The sequence below is a fragment of the Mustelus asterias genome, unplaced genomic scaffold (assembly GCF_964213995.1).
Source record: "Mustelus asterias unplaced genomic scaffold, sMusAst1.hap1.1 HAP1_SCAFFOLD_74, whole genome shotgun sequence".
Classification (NCBI taxonomy): domain Eukaryota; kingdom Metazoa; phylum Chordata; class Chondrichthyes; order Carcharhiniformes; family Triakidae; genus Mustelus; species Mustelus asterias.
In genome coordinates, this window is record NW_027590134.1 from 667313 (window position 1) to 688473 (window position 21161).

At 45.3% G+C, this 21161-nt stretch overlaps 1 protein-coding gene and 3 non-coding genes across 4 annotated transcripts; 2 read left to right on the top strand and 2 right to left on the bottom strand.

Moving 5' to 3' along the window:
• Positions 1-3426: 3426 nt before the first annotated feature.
• trnas-uga (transfer RNA serine (anticodon UGA)) lies at positions 3427-3508 on the bottom strand. Its single transcript has one exon. It is a non-coding gene; the product is annotated as a tRNA-Ser (tRNA).
• Positions 3509-9284: 5776 nt separating this feature from the next.
• On the top strand, positions 9285-19271 carry LOC144483471 (uncharacterized). Its single transcript, XM_078202162.1, has 4 exons — positions 9285-9893; positions 15505-15703; positions 17462-17514; positions 19227-19271. The coding sequence occupies exons 1-4, from the start codon at positions 9285-9287 to the stop codon at positions 19269-19271; spliced, it is 906 nt and encodes a 301-aa protein (XP_078058288.1).
• On the bottom strand, positions 14519-14600 carry trnas-gcu (transfer RNA serine (anticodon GCU)). Its single transcript has one exon. It is a non-coding gene; the product is annotated as a tRNA-Ser (tRNA).
• Positions 14928-14999, top strand: trnaw-cca (transfer RNA tryptophan (anticodon CCA)). The gene has a single exon. It is a non-coding gene; the product is annotated as a tRNA-Trp (tRNA).
• Positions 19272-21161: the final 1890 nt, after the last annotated feature.

The window sequence follows — 21161 nt, forward strand, 5'->3', positions numbered from 1 at the left end:
TTGCAATCCAATAATTCTTAATGCCTCACTAAGTATTCCCCTCATGCCTTCCATTTTCCTGGTTACACAGCTTTGCACTCTTTCTATCAGCTGTATATCTTTCTGAAAGTGTGGGTTCCAAACTGTGGATGCAGACTCCAGGTGTGGGCATACCAGCTGCTTATGGAGTTTCAGATCTTGGGATTGAACTCCACTTTACTCCTCACTCCCTTGATTCCCTGAGAAACCAAAATTTGTCTATCTCAGCCTTAATTGTCATAGACTGTCATAACCTGCAGTGTAGATGGAGGCCATTTGATCCATTGAATCTGCACTGACTCTCTGACAGAGCATCCCACCCAGAACCTATCCCGGTAACCCCACATATTCTGCTAATCCCCCTAACCAATATATTTGGGACACTAACAGGCAGTTTACCATGGTCAATCCATCTAAACTTTGGAGAATGGGATGAATCGCAAACATGGGGAGGATGTGCAAACATCATACAGGCAATCACCCAAGGTGGAATTGAACCCGGTTCCCTGGTGCTTTGAGGCAGCAATGCTAACCACTGTGCCACCACTCGTGTATTCAACAATGGAGCATGTCAAAGCAACAATATCCCGCCTTCATATAGAGTGGATGAGAGTGGGTGGAGGGAGAGACAGAGACAGAGTGAGTTAGGGAGGTGAGACACAGACGGCCAGACAATGTCTCAGTGACAGAAATCCTTGTAAATTCCAGATTTAGCCAGAAAGATTCTCTTGGAGAAACAGAAGCTGCAGTATCAGTTCTCACTGATACTGTGGAAGAGACACATTATGAATCCCACACTCAGGAACGGTGCTGCCTTTTGACAGAAGAGATGGGGAGAGGCAAAATAAACTGAATGGTCCAGTTCTAAACAGTGTGCAGGCTCAGAAGGAGTAGGTTCAGGAAGATATTTGAAAGTGAGACAGTTTAGGACAGTCGCTTGCAAAGTGGATGGGATCCTTGGCTTCACAAATGGAAGCACTGAGTATCCATTGGATCCCGCATAATCCACAGTGTAAAAGGAGGCCATTTGCCCATTGCATCTGCACTGACTCTCTGGAAGAACATCTTTCGCCCATGGCTAACCCTCTTACTCTACACATCTTGGGTCAATGAGTGCAGAAATTTATTCTCATGTCAGTGCGAAATGATCTGATCCTTACACTGAGCCAGCTTCCGCAATCTCCCAATGTCCACAAAATCAAACCCCTTCAGAATCTTGTATGTTTTAATGTTTTGCCTCTCATGCTTGTGAATCACAGAGAATACAGACCCAGTTTACGAAGGGTCACATCATATGAAGCCCTTTCACCCCCGTGGACCAATTTACTGACCCTTCATTAGTGATTGAAGCACAATGAGAAAACCCTTTCCCGCAGTGAGTAGTTCAGCTCTGGGATGCATTGTCTGACAATGTGGTGATGCAGCTTCAAGTGAGGCATTCAGAAAGGAATTGGACTGTTAAAGTTACACCAGCAGAGTGGCACTGGTTAGCGCTGCTTCTTCACAGCGCCAGAGACCCATGCTCAATTCCTCCATGGCTGACTGTCTGTGTGGAGTTTGCACATTCTCCCTGTATCTGCATGGGTTTCCCCAGGTGCTCCAGTTTCCTCCCATAGACTAAAGATGTGCAGAATAAATGGATTAGACATGATATATTGCCCCTTAGTGACCCAAGATGTGTAGAGTAAGAGGGTTAGCCATGGGCGAAAGATGTTCTTCCAGAGAGTCAGTGCAGATGCAATGGGCAAATGGCCTCCTTTTACACTGTGGATTATGCGGGATCCAATGGATACTCAGTGCTTCCATTTGTGAAGCCAAGGATCCCATCCACTTTGCAAGCGACTGTCCTAAACTGTCTCACTTTCAAATATCTTCCTGAACCTACTCCCTCTGAGCCTGCACACTGTTTAGAACTGGACCATTCAGTTTATTTTGCCTCTCCCCATCTCTTCTGTCAAAAGGCAGCACCGTTCCTGAGTGTGGGATTCATAATGTGTCTCTTCCACAGTATCAGTGAGAACTGATACTGCAGCTTCTGTTTCTCCAAGAGAATCTTTCTGGCTAAATCTGGAATTTACAAGGATTTCTGTCACTGAGACATTGTCTGGCCGTCTGTGTCTCACCTCCCTAACTCACTCTGTCTCTGTCTCTCCCTCCACCCACTCTCATCCACTCTATATGAAGGCGGGATATTGTTGCTTAGTGACTGAGTGCACACAATCTGTATCTTCATCTGATCAAATAGAATTCAGCTTGTGAACAATATCATCATTTCAACCAGTTCTGGGTTAAATCAGGCACAGTTCTGATTGGCTGCAGCCCCCTGAATCTGGGGAGCAGACACTGTGAGCATTGCTGGCCTCAGAGGCTTTTACAGTTACTGAGCTGGGAAACTCCAACTAATCCTTGAGAATCCACAGCACAGAGCGGGAGGAGAGGAAAGCCTGTCCTGGGAGCTGTCAATCTGAGACAGTTTGACCCTGTCAATGTGCAGATGTGAACCTGCTCCTTCCATTCCCAAACTGTTATAACGAGGAATACAGAACGCCCAGTAATGACCAGCTTGTTGCAATGTGTTTGAATGAACATGATGTGATATCACCGAAGCAGCATTTTGAAATATTCATTCAATGTATTCTGATGAAATGTATTTTTATGCTCTGTGTGCATTCATAGAAATCATAGAAACCCTACAGTGCAGAAGGAGGCCATTCGGCCCATCGAGTCTGCACGGACCACAATCCCCCCCAGGCCCTACCCCCACATATTTACCCGCTAATCCCTCTAACCTACACATCCCAGGACTCTAAGGGGCAATTTTTAACCTAGCCAATCAACCTAACCCGCACATCTTTGGACTGTGGGAGGAAACCGGAGCACCCAGAGGAAACCCACGCAGACACGAGGAGAATGTGCAAACTTATGCCATTGCATAAGAATCTTCCTCTGACATGAGACCGTATTTTGCCTTTGTGCCTTGATGCTGCTTTTAAAAGAAAATGTTCATGTTATGAATTTTCTCATCGAACCACAGGAAGAATTATAGAAAAATAACAGCACAGAAGGAAGCCATTGAACCTATCCTCCCATGCCAGTCCAAGGACACAGTGAGAAGTCTCACAACACCAGGTGAAAGTCCAACAGGTTTATTTGGTAACAAAGCTTGCTGCTCCTTCATCAGGTGAGTGGGAGTTCTATTCACAACAGGGCATATAAAGACACAAATTCAATTTACAAAATAATCAGGACACCCAGGTGTCCTTTCCAAGCCCATCTTCCTGCACCCAGCCCGGAGCCATGCAGCTGAATGCACGATGGAGATCCAAATACTAAATGCCAAAACTTGGCAAACCTTCTTTGAGCCAGTGACTGCCTTGAAGCAGGAGATTTAATATTTCAAATCGCACCCGCTGCGAGCAGGGTTCGAACCTGCGCGGGGAAACCCCATTGGATTTCAAGTCCAACGCCTTAACCACTCGGCCATCGCAGCTGCTTATTTGCTGTTATGATGTAACCGCCTTAGCAACATTCACAGACCTTTATCAGGCACCGGAATGATGCAGAGCACAGCGTGTGAGTTGAAATTTGTTCGTCTCCTTTTAATTTGTATCTTTGTCTCTGATCCAGAACTCATTCACTAGTTCAGACTTGTTATTCTTTTTCAATAACCTTTCATTAAAATCAAATTGAACCCGAATTCTGCATCCGAAAAATAAAGTCCACTTCATTTCAGTCAAATGGTGCGTGTAAACCACAAGAGGGCGCCGATAATGTCCAATATACATTACCAATGCGATGGCCGGGAATCGAACCCGGGTCAAGGCAGCTATGCTCACCACTCTCCCACCATCGCTCACTCTGCGTAAGCAGTTGTTATTTTCATTAGTTATAATTACAAAACTACCTTAGTTGCTGATTTCAGCAGACACCAGGTGTGTCCTTGGCCCATTTTTTAAACCTGAACTTGGCTTGTCTCGTTTCTCTGGACAGTTTGAGCCACCTTTTTGCTGTTGTTTCTGACTGATAACTCTGATTAGATTTGCAGTTCATTTGAACAAAGTTTCCACTGAACGGAAATTGAAGCTGGATTTTATGTTAGAAACACATGGATGATGAGAATATTTGGTGATTTTTTTTAGGAGTGTCCCCCTTCTGTTCTGACCAGAGATAGCCAATTAAATAAGTCAAAACTCTGGGTCAGGAACTGACCCTTGGTCAAATGCTCGCACAGTCACCACAACACCACCTGGCTCTGTCACCCCCTCTTTATTTATAGAACGAATACACAAGCAATCAAGTGGCAGAGAAATCACAGCTTAGAGAATTATATAACCGACATTCCCGTTCTGGGAGTTTTACACTTTCCGATAGATCGGGGTGAGCATGGTCGCCCAAGGTCCTTGGGACATGGAATTTGATTAATATCATGTTTTGCAATCATGTTAATCGGTCAGAACCATGTTGATGTTATTTCACTCCAATCTATGAAGGTTTGATTGAATCGTGACCTTGTTGCACAACTTGCGTTCAGCCAGGAGATGGCAGCAGGGAACAATAATTTGGATTTGCTGTGTGTGTCAATAAATCTCGTCATGGAGGTTCACAGCATGGAAAAAGGCCCTTCGGCACAACATGTTCATGCCGCCCAATTTTTGCCATTAAGTTCGTCCCTATTGCCCGTGTTTGGTCCATATCCCTCTATATCCAGCTCACCCATGTAATTGTCTAAATTCTTTTTAAAAGACAAAATGGTACCCGCCTCTACTACCTCTGGCAACTCGTTCCACACACCACTCTCTGTGTGAAATAAATTGCCCTTCTGGACCCTTTTGTATCCCTCCCCTCTCATCGTAAACCTATGTTCTCTAGTTTTAGACTCCCATATTGTGGGGAAAAGCTGTTGGCTATCTACCTTATCTATTTCCTCATTATGATATAGGCCTCTTTATATCACCTCCAGGTCTCCTGTGCTCCAGGGGAAAAAAAAGTTCCAGTCTATCCAACCCCTCCTTATAACTCAAACCATCAAATCCTGGTAGCATCCTAATAAATCTTTTCTGCACTCTTTCTAGTTTAATATCCTTCCTTCCCATAATAGGGTGACCAGAACTGTACACAGTATTCCAAACGTGGCCTTACGAATGTCTTGTACAATTTCAACAAGATGTCCCAACTCCCATGTTCAATGTTCTGACCACTGAAACCAAGCATGTCGAATGTCTTCTTCACCACCCTGTCCACATGTGACTCCACTTTCAAGGAGCTATGAACCTGCACCCCGAGATCTCTTTGTTTCATAACTCACCCCAACGTCTTACCATGAACTGAATAGGTCTTGTCGTGGTTTAATCCACCAAAATACATCACCTTACATTTATCTAAATCAAATTCCATTTGCCATTCATTGGCCCATTGACTCAATTGATCAAGATCCCACTGCAATCCGAGGTAACCTTCTTCATTGTCCACTCTGCCACCAATCTTGGTGTAAGTTGCCAACGTACTAACCATGCCTTCTAAATTCTCATCCAAATCATTAATATAAATGACGGGGTAGGATGAGTGACTTTGCAGATGGCATAAAGATTGGCTGGGTGGTGAAAGGGAGGCTGAGTTTCTTAGTCTGCAAGAAGATATAGACAGGATAGTCAAACGGGTGGATAAGTGGCAGATGGAATTTAACCCCGAAAGATGTGAGGTAACACACTTTGGAAGGAATAATTTGGCAAGGAAGTATTCAATGAAGGGCATGGCACTTGGAAGTTCTGTGGAATATAGGGACATTGGCGTGTCTGTCCATAATCTCTGAAGGTAGAAGGATATGTTAGTAGGATGGTGAAAAAAGAAATCATATGGGGCACTTGTCTTTAACAATCGGGGCATCGACTGCAATAAAATATCATGTTGGAGTTGCATAGAACTTTGGTGGGGCCACAGCTAGAGTACTGTGTGCAGTTTTGGTCGCCACAAGATAGGAAGGATGTGATTGCACTGGAGGGGGTGCAGAGGAAATTCACCATGATGCTGTCTGGGATGGAACATGTAAGTTCTGAAGGGAGATTGGGTAGGCTTGGATTGTTTTCTTGAGAGCAGAGAATACTGAGGGGGGACCTGATCGAGGTGTACAAAATTATGAGGGCATCGACAGAGTGGATAGGAAGGTGCTGTTCCCCTTGGTTGAAGGGTCAGTAAAAAGAGGACATAGGTTCAATGTGAGGGGCAGGAAGTTTAGGGTGGATGTGCGGAAAAACATTTTTACCTAAGGGTAGTGACGGTCGGGAATGCGCTGCCGTGGAAGGTGATGGAGGCAAGTTGCCTCACATCCTTTAAAAGTATGTGGTCAGCAATTGGCATATCATAACATTCAGGCCTATGGGTCAAGTGGTGGTGGATGCGATTTGATTGGAGATCAGATGCTTCTTCGATGTCAGAGCAGACTCGATGGGCCGAAGAGCCTCTTCTGTACTGCATGATTCTATTATTCTATAAACAAATTCACTATGAACCGTATCAATGTCAGCCATATTCCTTGCCAGTTCTCAGATAGGCACTGATTGGTTCGAAGTTTGTTTCATTTTCCAGGATCCAGCTCAATTAAATAAATGTATTTCTTATGTTCTGTGTGTCATTAATAAAAATCTTCCTCTGACGTGAGACCTTGTTTTGTCCTTGTGCCCCTGTTGATGCCTTTGTCATTCTGCTCATGCTTTGATTTTCCTCATGTCACCTTAGAAAGAACCAGAGAAATGTAACAGCATAGAAGGAATCCATTCGGCCTATCTTGTCCTTGCCAGACTGAGGACACTCAAGTGTCCTTTCCAAGCTCACCTTCTTGTTATGTAGCTGAAAGCATGCTGGAGATCCAAATAATTCTTTCCAAAAAAATAGGATTTGCAACTCTGTGGCTGTCTAAAGCATACATTTCCAATCACACGCGCTGGCAGCGGGGCTCGAATCTGCACGGAGAAACCCCATCGGGTTTCAAATCCAACGCCTTAACCACGCGGCCACAGCAGCTGCTTATTTAACAAATGAAAGCAAATCACTGCGGATGCTGGAATCTGAAACCAAAAGAGAAAATGCTGAAAAATCTCAGCAAGTTTGGCAGCATCTGTAAGGAGAGAAAAGAGCTGACGTTTCGATTCCAGACGACCCGTTGTCAAAGCTTTGACAAAGAGTCATCTGGACTCGAAACGTCAGCTCTTTTCTTTCTTTACAGATGCCGTCAGACCTGCTGAGATTTTCCAGTGTTTTATCTTTTGGCAGATCTTATTTGTCTGAATAATGTAACCACCTCAGTAAAGTTCATATTAACTTCATCAGGCACCAGGATTGCGCAACGCACAGTGCGGGAGCTGAAATTTGTTCCTCTACTTTTACTTTGAATCTTTGTGTCTGGCTGAAAATTCATTTATTCGGTCAGAGTCTTGATTTTCTCTTCCAATATTTTTCATTAAAAAAGAATTATGTCCGAACAAAAAATGAAAAAGGTATCTGCATTTTATTTCATTCCTGTCAAATGTTTCGTTCGCCCTGTTTTTGTCCACTCAGTTTAAAACACAAGAGGCCGTGGATAAGGTTCAAAATAAATGACCAATGCATTGGCCAGGAATCAAACCTGGGTCATCTGCTTGGAAGGCAGTTATGCTCACCCCTATACCACCATCGCTCACTCTGCTTAAACAACCGTTATTTTCATTAGTTATAATTACGGAACTTCCTGAGTTGCTGATTTCATCAGATACCAGATGTGTCCATAGCACAGTTTGTAAACTGAACTTGGCTTGTCTCGTAGTTCTGGACAGTTTAGGCCACCTTTCTTTTTACTATTGTTTCTGACTGAGAACTCATTGATTAGTTTTGAGGCCTTTAATTTCATTTAAACAACATTTCAGCTGAAAGCAAATTGAATGTGGATTTTACATTAGAAACACAGCGATGATGAGAATTTTTAATCAATTTTATTTTAGGAGTGCCCACCTACTGTTCTGACCTGCGATAGATAATTAAATGAATTACCACTGTGATGGCCAGGAACTGACCCTTGGTCAAATGTTCGCACAGTCACCATCATCACTCACCTGGCTCTGCCACCCCCTCAGTCTGAAAATCCAGCTCTGACAGTGAATCTGGTCACCTTCGGGCCCAATCGGAGGATGGTCAGAACATGTCTGCCACTGTCAGAAACTCCATTATCAGCGAGTGGGGGATGATTATTTAACTGGCTGTCACTGGTTGTTGAGGTTGTGATTTACTGTTACCTGTCAGGGCAGGAAAAACAAATAAAACGGGAAAATTGAGAGACTCCGAGAGCAGTTAATTTGTATCTTCACCCTAAAGAAACATAATGATGTCTGCAACCGCTATAATAACTGAAAAAACAGATATAACTGGCTGTTGCCGCGGAATCTGGTTAACAGATGTGGCCGTACACCCCATGGACTGCAGCGGTTCCAGAAGGCAGCTCATCACCACCTTCCCAAGGGCAATTAGGGATGGGCAACTAATGCTGACCCAGACAGCGACACTCACATTCCATGAATGAATTCAAAGACAATCTGCGGGGAGAGGGCTTCAGAGTGTTTAACAATTACTGAGGCGAAAAACTATAACGACGCCCCCGGTATACAGAGCAAAGGCTTAAAGGAGCAGAAATTCCGTCCTGGGACCTTACAGTTGGTAAAAGTTTTGTCCTGTGAATGTGTAGGTGTGAATATTGTGTAAGAGTGGATGAAAGGGACGGGGGAGTCAGACTAATCCAACTGTGTTTGTGTGTCTGTTCTGATCATGAGATCACCGAGTCTCTCTTGTGTAAAATAAAACAATTTTCCAATCAAAGATTCCCTTAATCCCCCTGCTGAGCCCCAAAGTGAGATTTCAAGGCAAATGGTTCGCTAAATTCAAGATTTCAGTGGAAAAGTAGAGAACATGTCAGCTATCGCGTGTGAGAGCGCGATCAGTGCAGCAGTAAAACGGGTTTCAGTGGAAAATTGAGTTCTCAGTTCGAGTGAAATCTTTTCAACAGCAAACATTCGTGTGTCAGAGACATGAAGGATGTGAGCTGGATCTCTGGAGAGGCGGAATTTCATTGCAAGGGGAGAGTTTGTGAGGAGAGAGAAACACAGAGAGGCTGGAGGAGCCGGGAGCTGACAGCAGCTTGTCTCTGCTCCGTCCGCTCTCTGCCTTTAAGTTGCTCTGTGCCGCCACCACTGGATTCATTTCGGATCCAGTTCTGACTCACACAGATTTTCCACACACTCTCGGATATGACTGAAACTGCAGCCGCCGAAACGGCTCCTCCAGCCGCTCCCGCTCAAGTGAAGTCTCCCAGGAAGAAGAAGGCGGCTCCCCGACCTGCGGCAGCCGGTCCCAAGTTAGGCGAGCAGATCCTCAATGTTGTGGCGGGTTGCAGCGATCGCAAGGGGATGTCCCTGGCCGCGATAAAGAAAGCTTTGGCTGGCAGTGGAGTGGATGTGGGGAAGCGCGTCTCCCAGATCAGGTTCACTATCAAGAGGAAGGTGGAGAAAGGCTCTCTGGCGCAGACAAAGGGACAGGGCGCCTCCGGCTCCTTCAAACTCGCTAAGAAGGAAAGCCTGGGGAAAATGGGAAAGAAGGTGAAGAAACCAACAGCCAAGAAATCTTTAGTAAAGAAAACAGCGGCCAAGAAGGTGACAACAAAGAAAGCAGCAGCCAAGAAACCCGCAGCCAAGAAACCTGCAGCAAAGAAAACTCCAGTGAAGAAAACAAGCAGCAAGAAGGTGGCAACTCCAAAAAAGGCGGTGAAGAAAGCAGCCCTGAAGAAAAAGTCTCCTGTGAAGAAGGTGACGGGCGGAAAGTCTGTCAAAAAAGTGACTAAATCGAAGGCCAACCCCAAAGTGAAAGCAGCAAAAGCGAAGAAAGCGTCAGGAAAGAAGTGAAACAACCCGAGCAAATTGTAAACCTCTGAACCCAAAGGCTCTTCTCAGAGCCACTCACATCTCTCAGGAAAGAGCTGATCGCGCAAGAAAATGATTCCTGTCCCGCGGCCCGGCTCGTTCTCAATAGAGATCATTTCAAATTCAGACTAAAGCGAAACAGGCTGAATTTCATTTGCTCAATCGCCACTTTCTCGCATAATAAAGATGTCTGGTAGATTCAGTAACACTGGCGGCCAAACACCGCATTCGCGCCTCATTTTTAACCGAATCCCTGCAGTCCCATCGAGTCTGCACCGACCACAATCCCACCCAGTCCGGATCCCCATGACCCTCTTTACTCCCCGACACTCCGGTGCAATTTAGCATGGCTAGTCAACCTAACACGCATTTTGGTGTGCGGGAGGAAACCGGAGAAAGCCGAGGGAGAATGTTCAAACTCCACACAGACAGTGACCTCAGCCGGGAATCGAACCCAGGTGCCTGGCGCTGTGAGACGGCAATTCTTAGCCAAACATCGATGTCAGGAGTGGGATTTGAACCCACGCCTCCAGAGGAGACTGCGGCCTTAGACCGCTCGGCCATCCTGACTCCCTTAATTTTAACGCAGGAGATTGCCCCAAGCAGCTTCAATAAAGTGTTTGCAAACAGCGAGAAGCAGATGTGTGTGAGGATGTTGCGGAGGAAGATTATTGCTATAGAATCGACTGTGTTTAGGTCGGAATATGACTGACTGGGAATTGTTACGGGGCATGATGTGGAGATGCCGGCGTTGGACTGGGGTAAACACAGTAAGAAGTTTAACAACACCAGGTTAAAGTCCAACAGGTTTATTTGGTAGCAAAAGCCACACAAGCTTTCGGAGCTCTAAGCCCTCCGAAAGCTTGTGTGGCTTTTGCTACCAAATAAACCTGTTGGACTTTACCCTGGTGTTGTTAAACTTCTTACAATTATTACGGGACCAGGTTTAAAAACACAAAAGAACAAAGTCACGACCCGAAACGTTAACTCTGTCTCTCTCTCTCTTCACAAAAGCTGCCGGAGCTGCTGATTATTTGCAGCATTTTCTCTTTGATTCCATATTTCAAAGCTGCGGGTTTGTGGAAACACTTGTTTGTGACGGGTTTGTGTGGGGAGCTGTGTTTCGCTTCCATTGTTAATAAACGAGTTGAAATTGGCGGTTGCAGAAACTGGAGGTGGAGATGAAAGATCAGGGGCCATTCTGTGTGTGTGTCAGTCCGGCTCTCTCCTCCCTCCCGCTCTGTGTTTATTCTTCACTCTGTCTCCTCCCCTCTCTGCTCTCTCACTCCGCCTTCCCCAGTCAGGTCGGGGCGGGCTGTATAAAAGGAGCCTGAAAGATTTCCTCTCATATTGTGCAGAGATCTGAGTGAAGAATCATCATGTCTGGCAGAGGGAAAGGACAGTAAGAAGTCTCACAACACCAGGTTAAAGTCCAACAGGTTTATTTGGTAGCAAATACCATAAGCTTTCGGAGCGCTGCCCCTTCGTCAGATGGAGTGAAAATCTGTTCTCCAACAGTGCACAGAGACACAGAAATCAAGTTACAGAATACTAATTAGAATGCAAATCTCTACAGCCAGCCAGGTCTTAAAGGTACAGATAATGTGGGTGGAAGGAACATTAAACACAGGTTAAAGAGATGTGTATTGTCTCCAGACAGAACAGCTAGTAAGATTCTGCAAGATCAGGGGGAAAGCTGTGGGGGTTACTGATAATGTGACATAAATCCAACATCCCGGTTTAGGCCGTCCTCATGTGTGCGGAACTTGGCTATCAGTTTCTGCTCAGCGACTCTGCACTGTCGTGTGTCGTGAAGGCCGCCTTGGAGGACGCTGACCTGAAGATCGAAGGCTGAATGCCCGTGACTGCTGAAGTGCTCCCCCACAGGAAGAGAACAGTCTTGCCTGGTGATTGTCGAGCGGTGTTCATTCTACGCTGCAGGAAAGGATGTCCCGAGGCATGGTACATTGGGGAAACCATGCAGACGCTACGACAATGGATATCAGTGGTATAATTACTTCTTAGGAATTCGCAAGGGCAAGGGGATCACAGTGTCCGTGTATGAATATAAGGGGTTAATTCACATTCACTGGAAATGAGTGAATCTCCATCACTCTCTCTCTCTCTCACACACCCACACACACACCCACACAAGCTCTCACAGACCAACACTCACACATCTCCCACCACGACAGATGGCGAAATTCAAAATCAATAAAAAATCTGGAATTAATGGCCTTGAATCAACTTTCGTAAAAAAAGACAACTAAAGCACTAATGCTCTTCAGGGAAGGAATTCTTACCTGGACTGGCTTACATACAACTCCCGACCCACAACAATGTTGTAGGCCCTCGGAGGTGGCCTACCAAGCCACTCAGTTCAAAGGAAATTTGGAGACCTTGCCTTGTGGTATCATCGCTGAAATCTGAAACTTAGCTCGTATTCTGGGGACCCGGGTTCAAATCCTGACAAGGCAGTGGAATTTGAATTCAATAAAAAATATGTGGAATTAAGGATCTCCTGATGACTATGAAACCTTGGTCGATTGTTGTATTAATCTATCTGGTCCTCCAGGGACCAAAATCTGCCGTCTTTACACAGTCTGGCCGACATGTGATTCCAGAGCCACAGCAATGTGGTTGACTCTCAATTGCCCGCAGGCAACTAGAGTTGGGCAATAAATACTGGTCAGCCAGTGGCACCCATGTCCCATGAATTAATTTTTAAAAAAATGCAAGCCCAGTCAGCGACGCTGAAAAAATGCATTGAAGATTCAGAATGAGGAGATCCATCAACTCGTTTACAATCCCAGAGTTTGCAAATACAGAATGGATTCCAAACTAGTTTACTGTTCCGGGAGCTGACCGCCAGAACAAATTGCTTGTACACGCACAGTTCTACCAACAGAATCAGAAAGATCCCAATCCTCGAAAATCAGCAGATAATGCAAAACATATTCTGAATATGGCACAGATATAAAGGTAAAGTTACCATAATCCCAAATGACCATCCGCTGTTCCCCATCTCAACAGGGAGAGCTTAATGGTGTTGATTTAGCCTCAGGATTACTACACCTCAGGCGAGGGGCAAGGCTGAAAATATCTAACAGCACATCTGCATTTTCTTTGCCGTAAATTTGTATAAACTTCTTGTTTCCAGTTATAAACTGGAGGATACAGTATGTTTTATTAACGGCTCTTAAAAACTGTCCTGCCACCTTCAATGACATATGCACATGTCCAAATATGTCCTGCTGTTCTTGCACCCCCTTTTGGAATTAAATCCTTTATTTTATATTGTCGCTTTGTGTTATTCCCACCAAAATTAATCACTTCATTCATCATCTGCCACATGTCCTCCCATTCCACCAACCTGTCTGTGTCCTTTCGGAGTTCGACTGGAATTTCTGTAGCTCTTTTCACAACCATAGGACGTCCCAAAATATTTTAATGATGATAAAGTATTTTTGAAATGTAATCGCTGCCCAATTGCTGAACTTTTCAACTGTCTGTTCGACGACATCAGAAATTGCCAGATGGGAACGGGGAATAGTTGCTGCAGCAATGTCTCTGTGGCACAAAGAATGGCATTTTGGATTTGATTTCATTTGATTTATTATTGTCACGTGTTAACATACAGTGAAAAAGTATTGTTAAAGTATTGTTTCTTGTGCACTATATAGACAAGGCATACCATTCATAGAGAAGGAAACAAGAGAGTGCAGAATGTAGTGTTACAGTCATAGCTAGGGTGGAGAGAAAGATCAACTTCATGCAAAGTAAGTCCATTCGAGGTAAGTCTGTGAGTTCGGAAGTTCAGGATCCAGTCGCAGAGGGAGGTGCCGAGGCCCAGGCCACAGAGTTTGGAGATGAGTTTCCTGGGAATAATGGTGTTGAAGGCTGAGCTGTAGTCAATAAATAGGAGTCTGACAGAGGTAGCCTTGTTATCTAGGTGTTCCAGGGTTGAGTGCAGGGCCAGGGAAATGGCGTCTGCTGTGGACCTGTTTGCGGCAGTGGGTACCAGCATGTTAGACTGCGAGTCATTGTCTTGTGAAATGTTCAAAGGTTGTGGGTCCGAATCTCATCGGAGTCAGCTTTCTGGGTAAAATTTGAGGAAATTAGGAACTGGTGTGTCAGTCTTCTCAGAGAAGCGAAACTGCCGCCTCGAACTTGGAGGACATTCGGCCCATCAAGCCGAAACCGACAACAATCCCACCCAGAATGAGTCCCCGTGACCCCATGTGTTTACCATGCTAATCCCCCTGACACTAAGGGGCTATTTAGCATGGCCAAACCAGCTAATGTCGCACTAATTTTTATGGCTGACCTGCCGATTCTGGAAAGACAAAATCTGCCACTGGCGTCTGCTTTGGAGCTTCCGAAACCACATGTTGACATGGTGGCAAACTCGTGTCCAAAGCGGGTGCCCTGATTTGAATTGACTGTCAGATCGAGTTTCTCAGAGGATGAGAATTATGGGAATATGGAATTGTTCTGGTCGAATCTCTCAAGCCTGAGTGTTCAAACTTCATCTTGGAACCTCAAAACACTGAACGAACCATCACCGACGAGGATGGGATTCGAACGCACGCGTGCAGAGCACAATAGATTAGCAGTCCATCGCCTTAACCACTCGGCCACCTCGTCACGCAATAACCACCAAGCTTTGACAAAGGGCTCGAAGCGTCAGCTCTTTTCTCTCCTTGCGGATGCTGCCAGACCTGCTGAGATTTTCTAGCGTTTTCTCTTTTGACTTCTCACCAAACCAGGGTGTTTTAACACCCGTAACAAAGAACATATTTCACCCGCATGATAATGCTGTGTTGCTGCTTTCTTGTTAATCCGGTTCGCTGCTACTCTTCCATTCGATGTGTAACCACAGAAAGTAAAGAGGGAGACAGTTCCATTCCCTGGTCCCAGTTTGATTTTGAATTCACCGAACATAACCCGGATGTAAAATGCAGCAAGTAGTCTGAGCTTGTGGCGCAACGGTAGCGCGTCTGACTCCAGATCAGAAGGTTGCGTGTTCAAATCACGTCAGGCTCATGAAGCTTTTCTACGTCGGATTTTGTGTCTGGGTAAAATTGGTATCTTGGTAAAGTTGATTGTTCCCGAAATGACAAATTTCAAAACGATGGTAGAAATGATATTTTAGGGATGCTTCCGGTTCGCATGCTCAGTTTTGTTTTTGCACAGTTTTATATCTGAAACAATGTGTCAGAGTTGTGAGGTGTTCATTGCTTGCAAAATTAAAGCAAGGTCCACAGACTCAGATGTTCCTATGGGTCATCAAAGGAGACAGCTGACTGTGGCGATTTAACAGGATGATTCACACGTCAAGAGAGGAGCAAGGCTTCGAAGCCGGGCCTTCATGAACAATCTCAACCGATACAGGAATTAATCCCGTGCTTTTGGCTGAATAAGCTGTCCAACCATTTAATGAAAGGGCAACTCTCCGAAAGCCCATGCTACCAAATAAACCTGTTGGACTTTCACCTGGTGTTGTGAGACTACTTCCTGTGAACCTGGGACATATGCGCTGTGTTCCCAGTTAATGAAAATCAAGATGATGAAACAAATTTACTGTCGAGAAAACCCAGATTTACCTTTGGGCAGCAGCCGAATGTTACGATTTGATGTTAGTGAGAACATGATAGCAGATGATGGTTTCGATCCATCGACCTCTGGGTTATGGGTCCAGCCACTCTGCCCCGAAACGTTGCCGCTTCCTGTCTATTCCTGTTGCGCGGGTGAGAGGAAACTATTCATTGTATTTGTATTCAAACAAGACCCACGTGTTGGGAAGCGCATCCTGGCTGGACAATAACACTTAACATCAGCCCGAATCAAACAGACAGAGAAAGACACACAGAGAAGCAGTAAGAGATGATCAGGACACACACAGAGCGATAGACAGAGAAGGTACCGAACAAACCAACAAGATACTGAGGTGGAACAACTGATTATGTTTGAAAAGGGATCTTCTGTTACATAAAGATAGACCTTGTTTTAAAATAAATTTCATGTAAGTGTAACTGCACTCTCTGCTGTGTAACTGTTCTCTCTGTTGTGAAACTGTGACTCTGCCGTTGACAGATCTTTGCTGTGGTTGTGTCAAATTCATCCCTGTTGTATAAATATATTCATAAGACATGGGAGCAGAATTATGCCACTTGGACCTTTGAGTCTGCTCCACCATTCAATCATATATTTCTCTCATCCTCATTATCCTGCCCTTTCCCCATAACCCATGATCCCCTTATTAATCAAGAATCTATCTATTTCTGTCTTAAAGACACGCAATGACCTGACTTCCACAGCCTTCTGCAGCAAAGAGTTCCACAGATTCACCACTCTCTGGCTGAATAAATTCATCCTCATCTCTGTTTTAAAGAATCGTCCCTTTTGCCTGAGGTTGTGCCCTCTGTTTCTAATTTTTCCTACGAGTGGAAACATCCTCTCCATGCCCACTCTATCCGGGCCTCGCAGTATCCTGTAAGTTTCAATAAGATCCCCCCTCATTCTTCTAAACTCGAAGGAATACAGATCCAGAGTCCTCAACTGTTCCTTATACGACAAGCTCTTCATTCCAGGGATCATTCTTGTGAACCTCCTCTGTACCCTTTCCAAGGCCAGCACATCTTTCCTTAGATATGGGGCCCAAAACTGCTCACAATATTCCAAATGGGGTCTGACCAGATTCCTGGTTATGTAAATATGAGCCATCTTGAGCAGAATTTTTATTTTCTGTTCTGCAAAGGTGTTTCTTGTTGTGTGAAATGTTCTCTGTTGTTCAGTGAAGATGTTTTCTGTGGGAAAACAATCAACAGGAATTTCAAGGCCGCCAGTTCTGAGGCTTGGTTTCAAGTCCAGACTTATTTCGGCAGAATGGCCTACTCCTGTTTCTGTTTTTGATCAATAATTCTGTGTATCAAATCAGTTAATTTAAATTTCACCAGCTGCCATGGTGGGACTTACTCCATGCCTCCAAAGATCAGTGCGGGCCTCTGGTTTACCAGCCCAGTGACATAACCTTTCATCCCTGTAAACAAAAACACTTCATTCAGCTCATTATTAAACCTCGTCCTGAGGAAATTAGAATTACCTCCACAGAATTTCAATCACCCAATCAATACAAAGCATTTTGCTCTAGTTGGGAACATCAATAATTTATCCAGATCAAACAGATATTGTGGAATTGTTCAGAGCTAAGATTATTTTAGAATTGAGCTAATAATATAACAAGGACGTACATTCTGAGAAAGCACCCTGCAATGTTTGGAAGAAAATGTGGATTTAATATGATGTGGGAGATCGGTTCCCAGGAAGCTCCACCAGAAATGACCGTGACAGAACTCAAACCTGCAATTTTCTGATATCATTACTACAAACACCAAAGTCAGACACTTTATCCATAAGGCCACGCAATCGGCTCATAACTACTGGAACCTGATGTTAGTACCATGTGAATAAATACTGTGAAAATATTCTTTTCGTTCTATCTCTAGATGATCCACTGATTCCTGGATCCCTGAAAATACAAGGGAAAGCCCCAGCTGCCGTACATTGTATTTTTTGATGATAAAAGAGCCTTTCACTCTGTGAGTTGCGAAGCTTCATGAAGCATGAGGGATGGAGTATTAATGTATGATTATAAGAGCAGCAAGACAATGTTGGAGCTATACAAAACTTTGGTGAGGCCATAGTTGGAGCATTGAGTGCAGTTCTGGTCAAATCACTGGAGAAAGGATATGATTGTACTGGAGAGGGTGCAGAGGCCATTCACCAGGATGTTGACTGGGATGGAGAATTTGAACGAGGAAGAGAGACTATATAGGCTCGTGTCATTTTCTTTACAGCAGAGAAGGCTGAGGGGAGACCTGATTGAGGTGTATAAGATTATGAGGGTTATGGAAAGGGTGGATAGGAAGCAGCTGTTCCTCCTAGTTGCAGGGTTGATACCAAGGAAGCAGAATTTTAAGGTGAGGGGCAGAAAGTTTAGAGGGGATTTGAGAGAAACATTATTTCATCCAAAGCATGGTCAGAGTCTGGATTGCAATGCCTGGAGAGGTAGTAGAGGTGGGAAAACTCACTAATTTTACAAAGTATGTGGATGAACACTTGAAATGTCATAACTTTCAATGCTACGAGCCAAGTGCTGGAAGGTAGGAATACTTGTAGATTTAATGTAGGTTTGTTGGTGCAGAAGTGATGGGTCAAAGCGCCTCTTCTGTACTGTATGACTCTCGCTATTATCGTCAGACTTGGCTTCTCACGGACATGTGTCAGCACCCTCTCCTCATGTTTGCACAGTGGTTAGCACTGCTGCCTCACAGCGCCAGTGACCCGGGTTTGCTTCCCGGCTTGGATCACTATCTGTTCAGTGTCTGCACATTTCCCTGTTTCTGCATGAGTGTTCTCCAGGTGCTCCATTTTCCTCCCACAGTCCGAAAAATGCACTTGTTAGGTGCATTGACCATGTTAAATTCTCCCTCAGTGTATCCGAACAGGCGCTGGAGTGTGGCGACTGGGGAATTTTCACAGTAACTTCATTGCAGTTTTAATGTAAGCCTACTTGCGATGTTAATAAATGAACCTAAAACACTCCACAAATACATGCAGTCAGTGATCCTAACCCAGTGAACCAACACAAACCCCGTTCAGTAAAAACTGCAGCCAAATAAGGTTGTGTCATTGCACCAATTCTCTTTTTCATTTTCCTCACTGCAACACTGCACCTGTTCAGCCTGCACCGTCCTGATGAGAAAGACAAAATCCCGCTTCAGTAATTGAGCTCCAGGCTGCAGGTAAAGCTTGTGTGGGTGCTAACTCAGAAACTTAGCCCCAGCTCACTGAGCATTCCTTCTGAGAAGCAGATGAGACTTTAGTTTGCAACATGCAGAAAACTAAAGATCATTTCCACCATTCCCGACTCGGAAACACCCCCAGAAACAGCATCTCCACATCATCGATTCACTCCACCAGTGATGGCTGTGCTTTCAATTCTCAGCGACTCAGCTCCAGAATTCCCTCTCTAAACCTCACTGCCTCCATCTTCCTTTCCTCTCCTTTCACTTCTATCGCGTTTCCGACATTTATTTCCTCCTTCCTTTCCCCCGAGTTCTACTTCTCTCACGCTCTGACTTTCACCAATCCTGTTGTTGCTTCAACTATCGTAAGTAAATTAGAGTTGTACAACGGTAATTCTAATAGCGGTGTCGCTTTAAGGATACTTTACCCGCCTCCAGCTGTCTGATTTCTCATTGGTTTTAGCCGCGGATCGAATTGTATGACGCAATGACGCTGGGCTGGGAGTGACGTTGCTGGAACCGAACATCAGCGCCGCATTCCGATTGGTGTATGTGTTACAGCGGCGTTCTTCGATTGGTTCAGGTCGATGTCAATCGTGAAGCATTTCGCTCTATTGGTCAAGAATAAAACGTCATTTCCATTGTTCGCGCACATGTCAGACAGACTGAGCTCACTGATTGGATGATGCAGCCATCACTCAATCAGCGCAGAGCGTCTATTGGATAACAGAACTGGCTCAATTTCTGATTGGTTTTCTCAGCTGTCGGTCACAGGTCGGTGGCTGTGATTGGACAGAGGGCGGGGGTACACACTGGTCCCATCAGACACCGGGCGGCGGTAAATGTCCGGCCAGTGGCTTCAGTCCCCGGGCCCAGATCCTGAGCCGGCGGTGGGGCTTCGGATGGGGGAAGGGTTTTGGCAGCGGGAATCCCGCCCCGCCCGGCTGTCAATCCGCAGCTCAGGGTTTCGAATGGCGGCTTCCTGTGTAAACATGTCACGCTGCAGCTCCCCAGTCTCGGCGCTGCAAACCCCGTCACACCAATCAGCACAGAGACTGGGATCTTCCATTGTTCTTGTGTGGGGCGCAGTGCCACACCGGGTTGGAGAACCTCACTGCATAGGCCAGTGAGAAATACTGGGATCTTCCAGTGCCCTGTGTCTGGGGCCAGGGCTTGGTTACTCTCAGTGGTTCTCCCTCATTGTTTGGTTCTAATTGCAGCCTCTCTCTCTCTTGCAGTCAGTCTGGGTGTTCCTGACTGATGTGGAGATGCCGGCGCTGGACTGGGGTAAACACAGTAAGAAGTTTAACAACACCAGGTTAAAGTCCAACAGGTTTATTTGGTAGCAAAAGCTACACAAGCTTTCGAAGCTCTAAGCCCCTTCTTCAGGTGAGTGGGAATTCTGTTCACAAACAGAGCTTATAAAGACACAGACTCAATTTACATGAATAATGGTTGGTATGCGAATACTTACAACTAATCAAGTCTTTAAGAGACAAAACAATGGGAGTGGAGAGAGCATCAAGACAGGCTAAAAAGATGTGTATTGTCTCCAGACAAGACAGCCAGTGAAACTCTGCAGGTCCACGCAACTGTGGGAGTTACAAATAGTGTGACATGAACCCAATATCCCGGTTGAGGCCGTCCTCGTGTGTGCGGAACTTGGCTATCAGTTTCTGCTCAGCGACTCTGCGCTGTCGTGTGTCGCGAAGGCCGCCTTGGAGAACGCTTACCCGAATATCAGAGGCCGAATGCCCGTGACCGCTGAAGTGCTCCCCAACAGGAAGAGAACAGTCTTGCCTGGTGATTGTCGAGCGGCGTTCATTCATCCGTTGTCGCAGCGTCTGCATAGTTTCCCCAATGTACCATGCCTCGGGACATCCTTTCTTGCAGCGTATCAGGTAGACAACGTTGGCCGAGTTGCAAGAGTATGTACCGTGTACCTGGTGGATTGCAGGTATTTTGCATTGAACTCAAATTCCACCAGCTACCGTGGCGGGATTTGAGCACGGATCCGGACAGAAATTAGTTGAGTTTCGGGATCAATATTCCAGCGATAATACCACAAAGACATCGCCCCCAAAATTCCCTCCAACTGAGTGGCTTGGTCGGCCTCCTTTGAGGGCAGCTCAGAGTCAACCGCATTGCTGTTGGTCGGGAGTCACATACAGGCCAGACAAGGTAAGAATTCCTTCCCTCAAGAGCATCAGTTTATCAGTTGTTGTTTCTTTTTCTACGACAATCGATTCAAGGTAATGAATTCCAGACATTTTTATTGATGTCGAATTTCACCATCTGCCGTGGCGGTGGATGTGTGAGTGTTTATATGAGTGTGCGTGTGAGAGAGAGATTAACTCATTTTCATTCTGCTTGTGAGTGCGGATTATTCCCCTATATT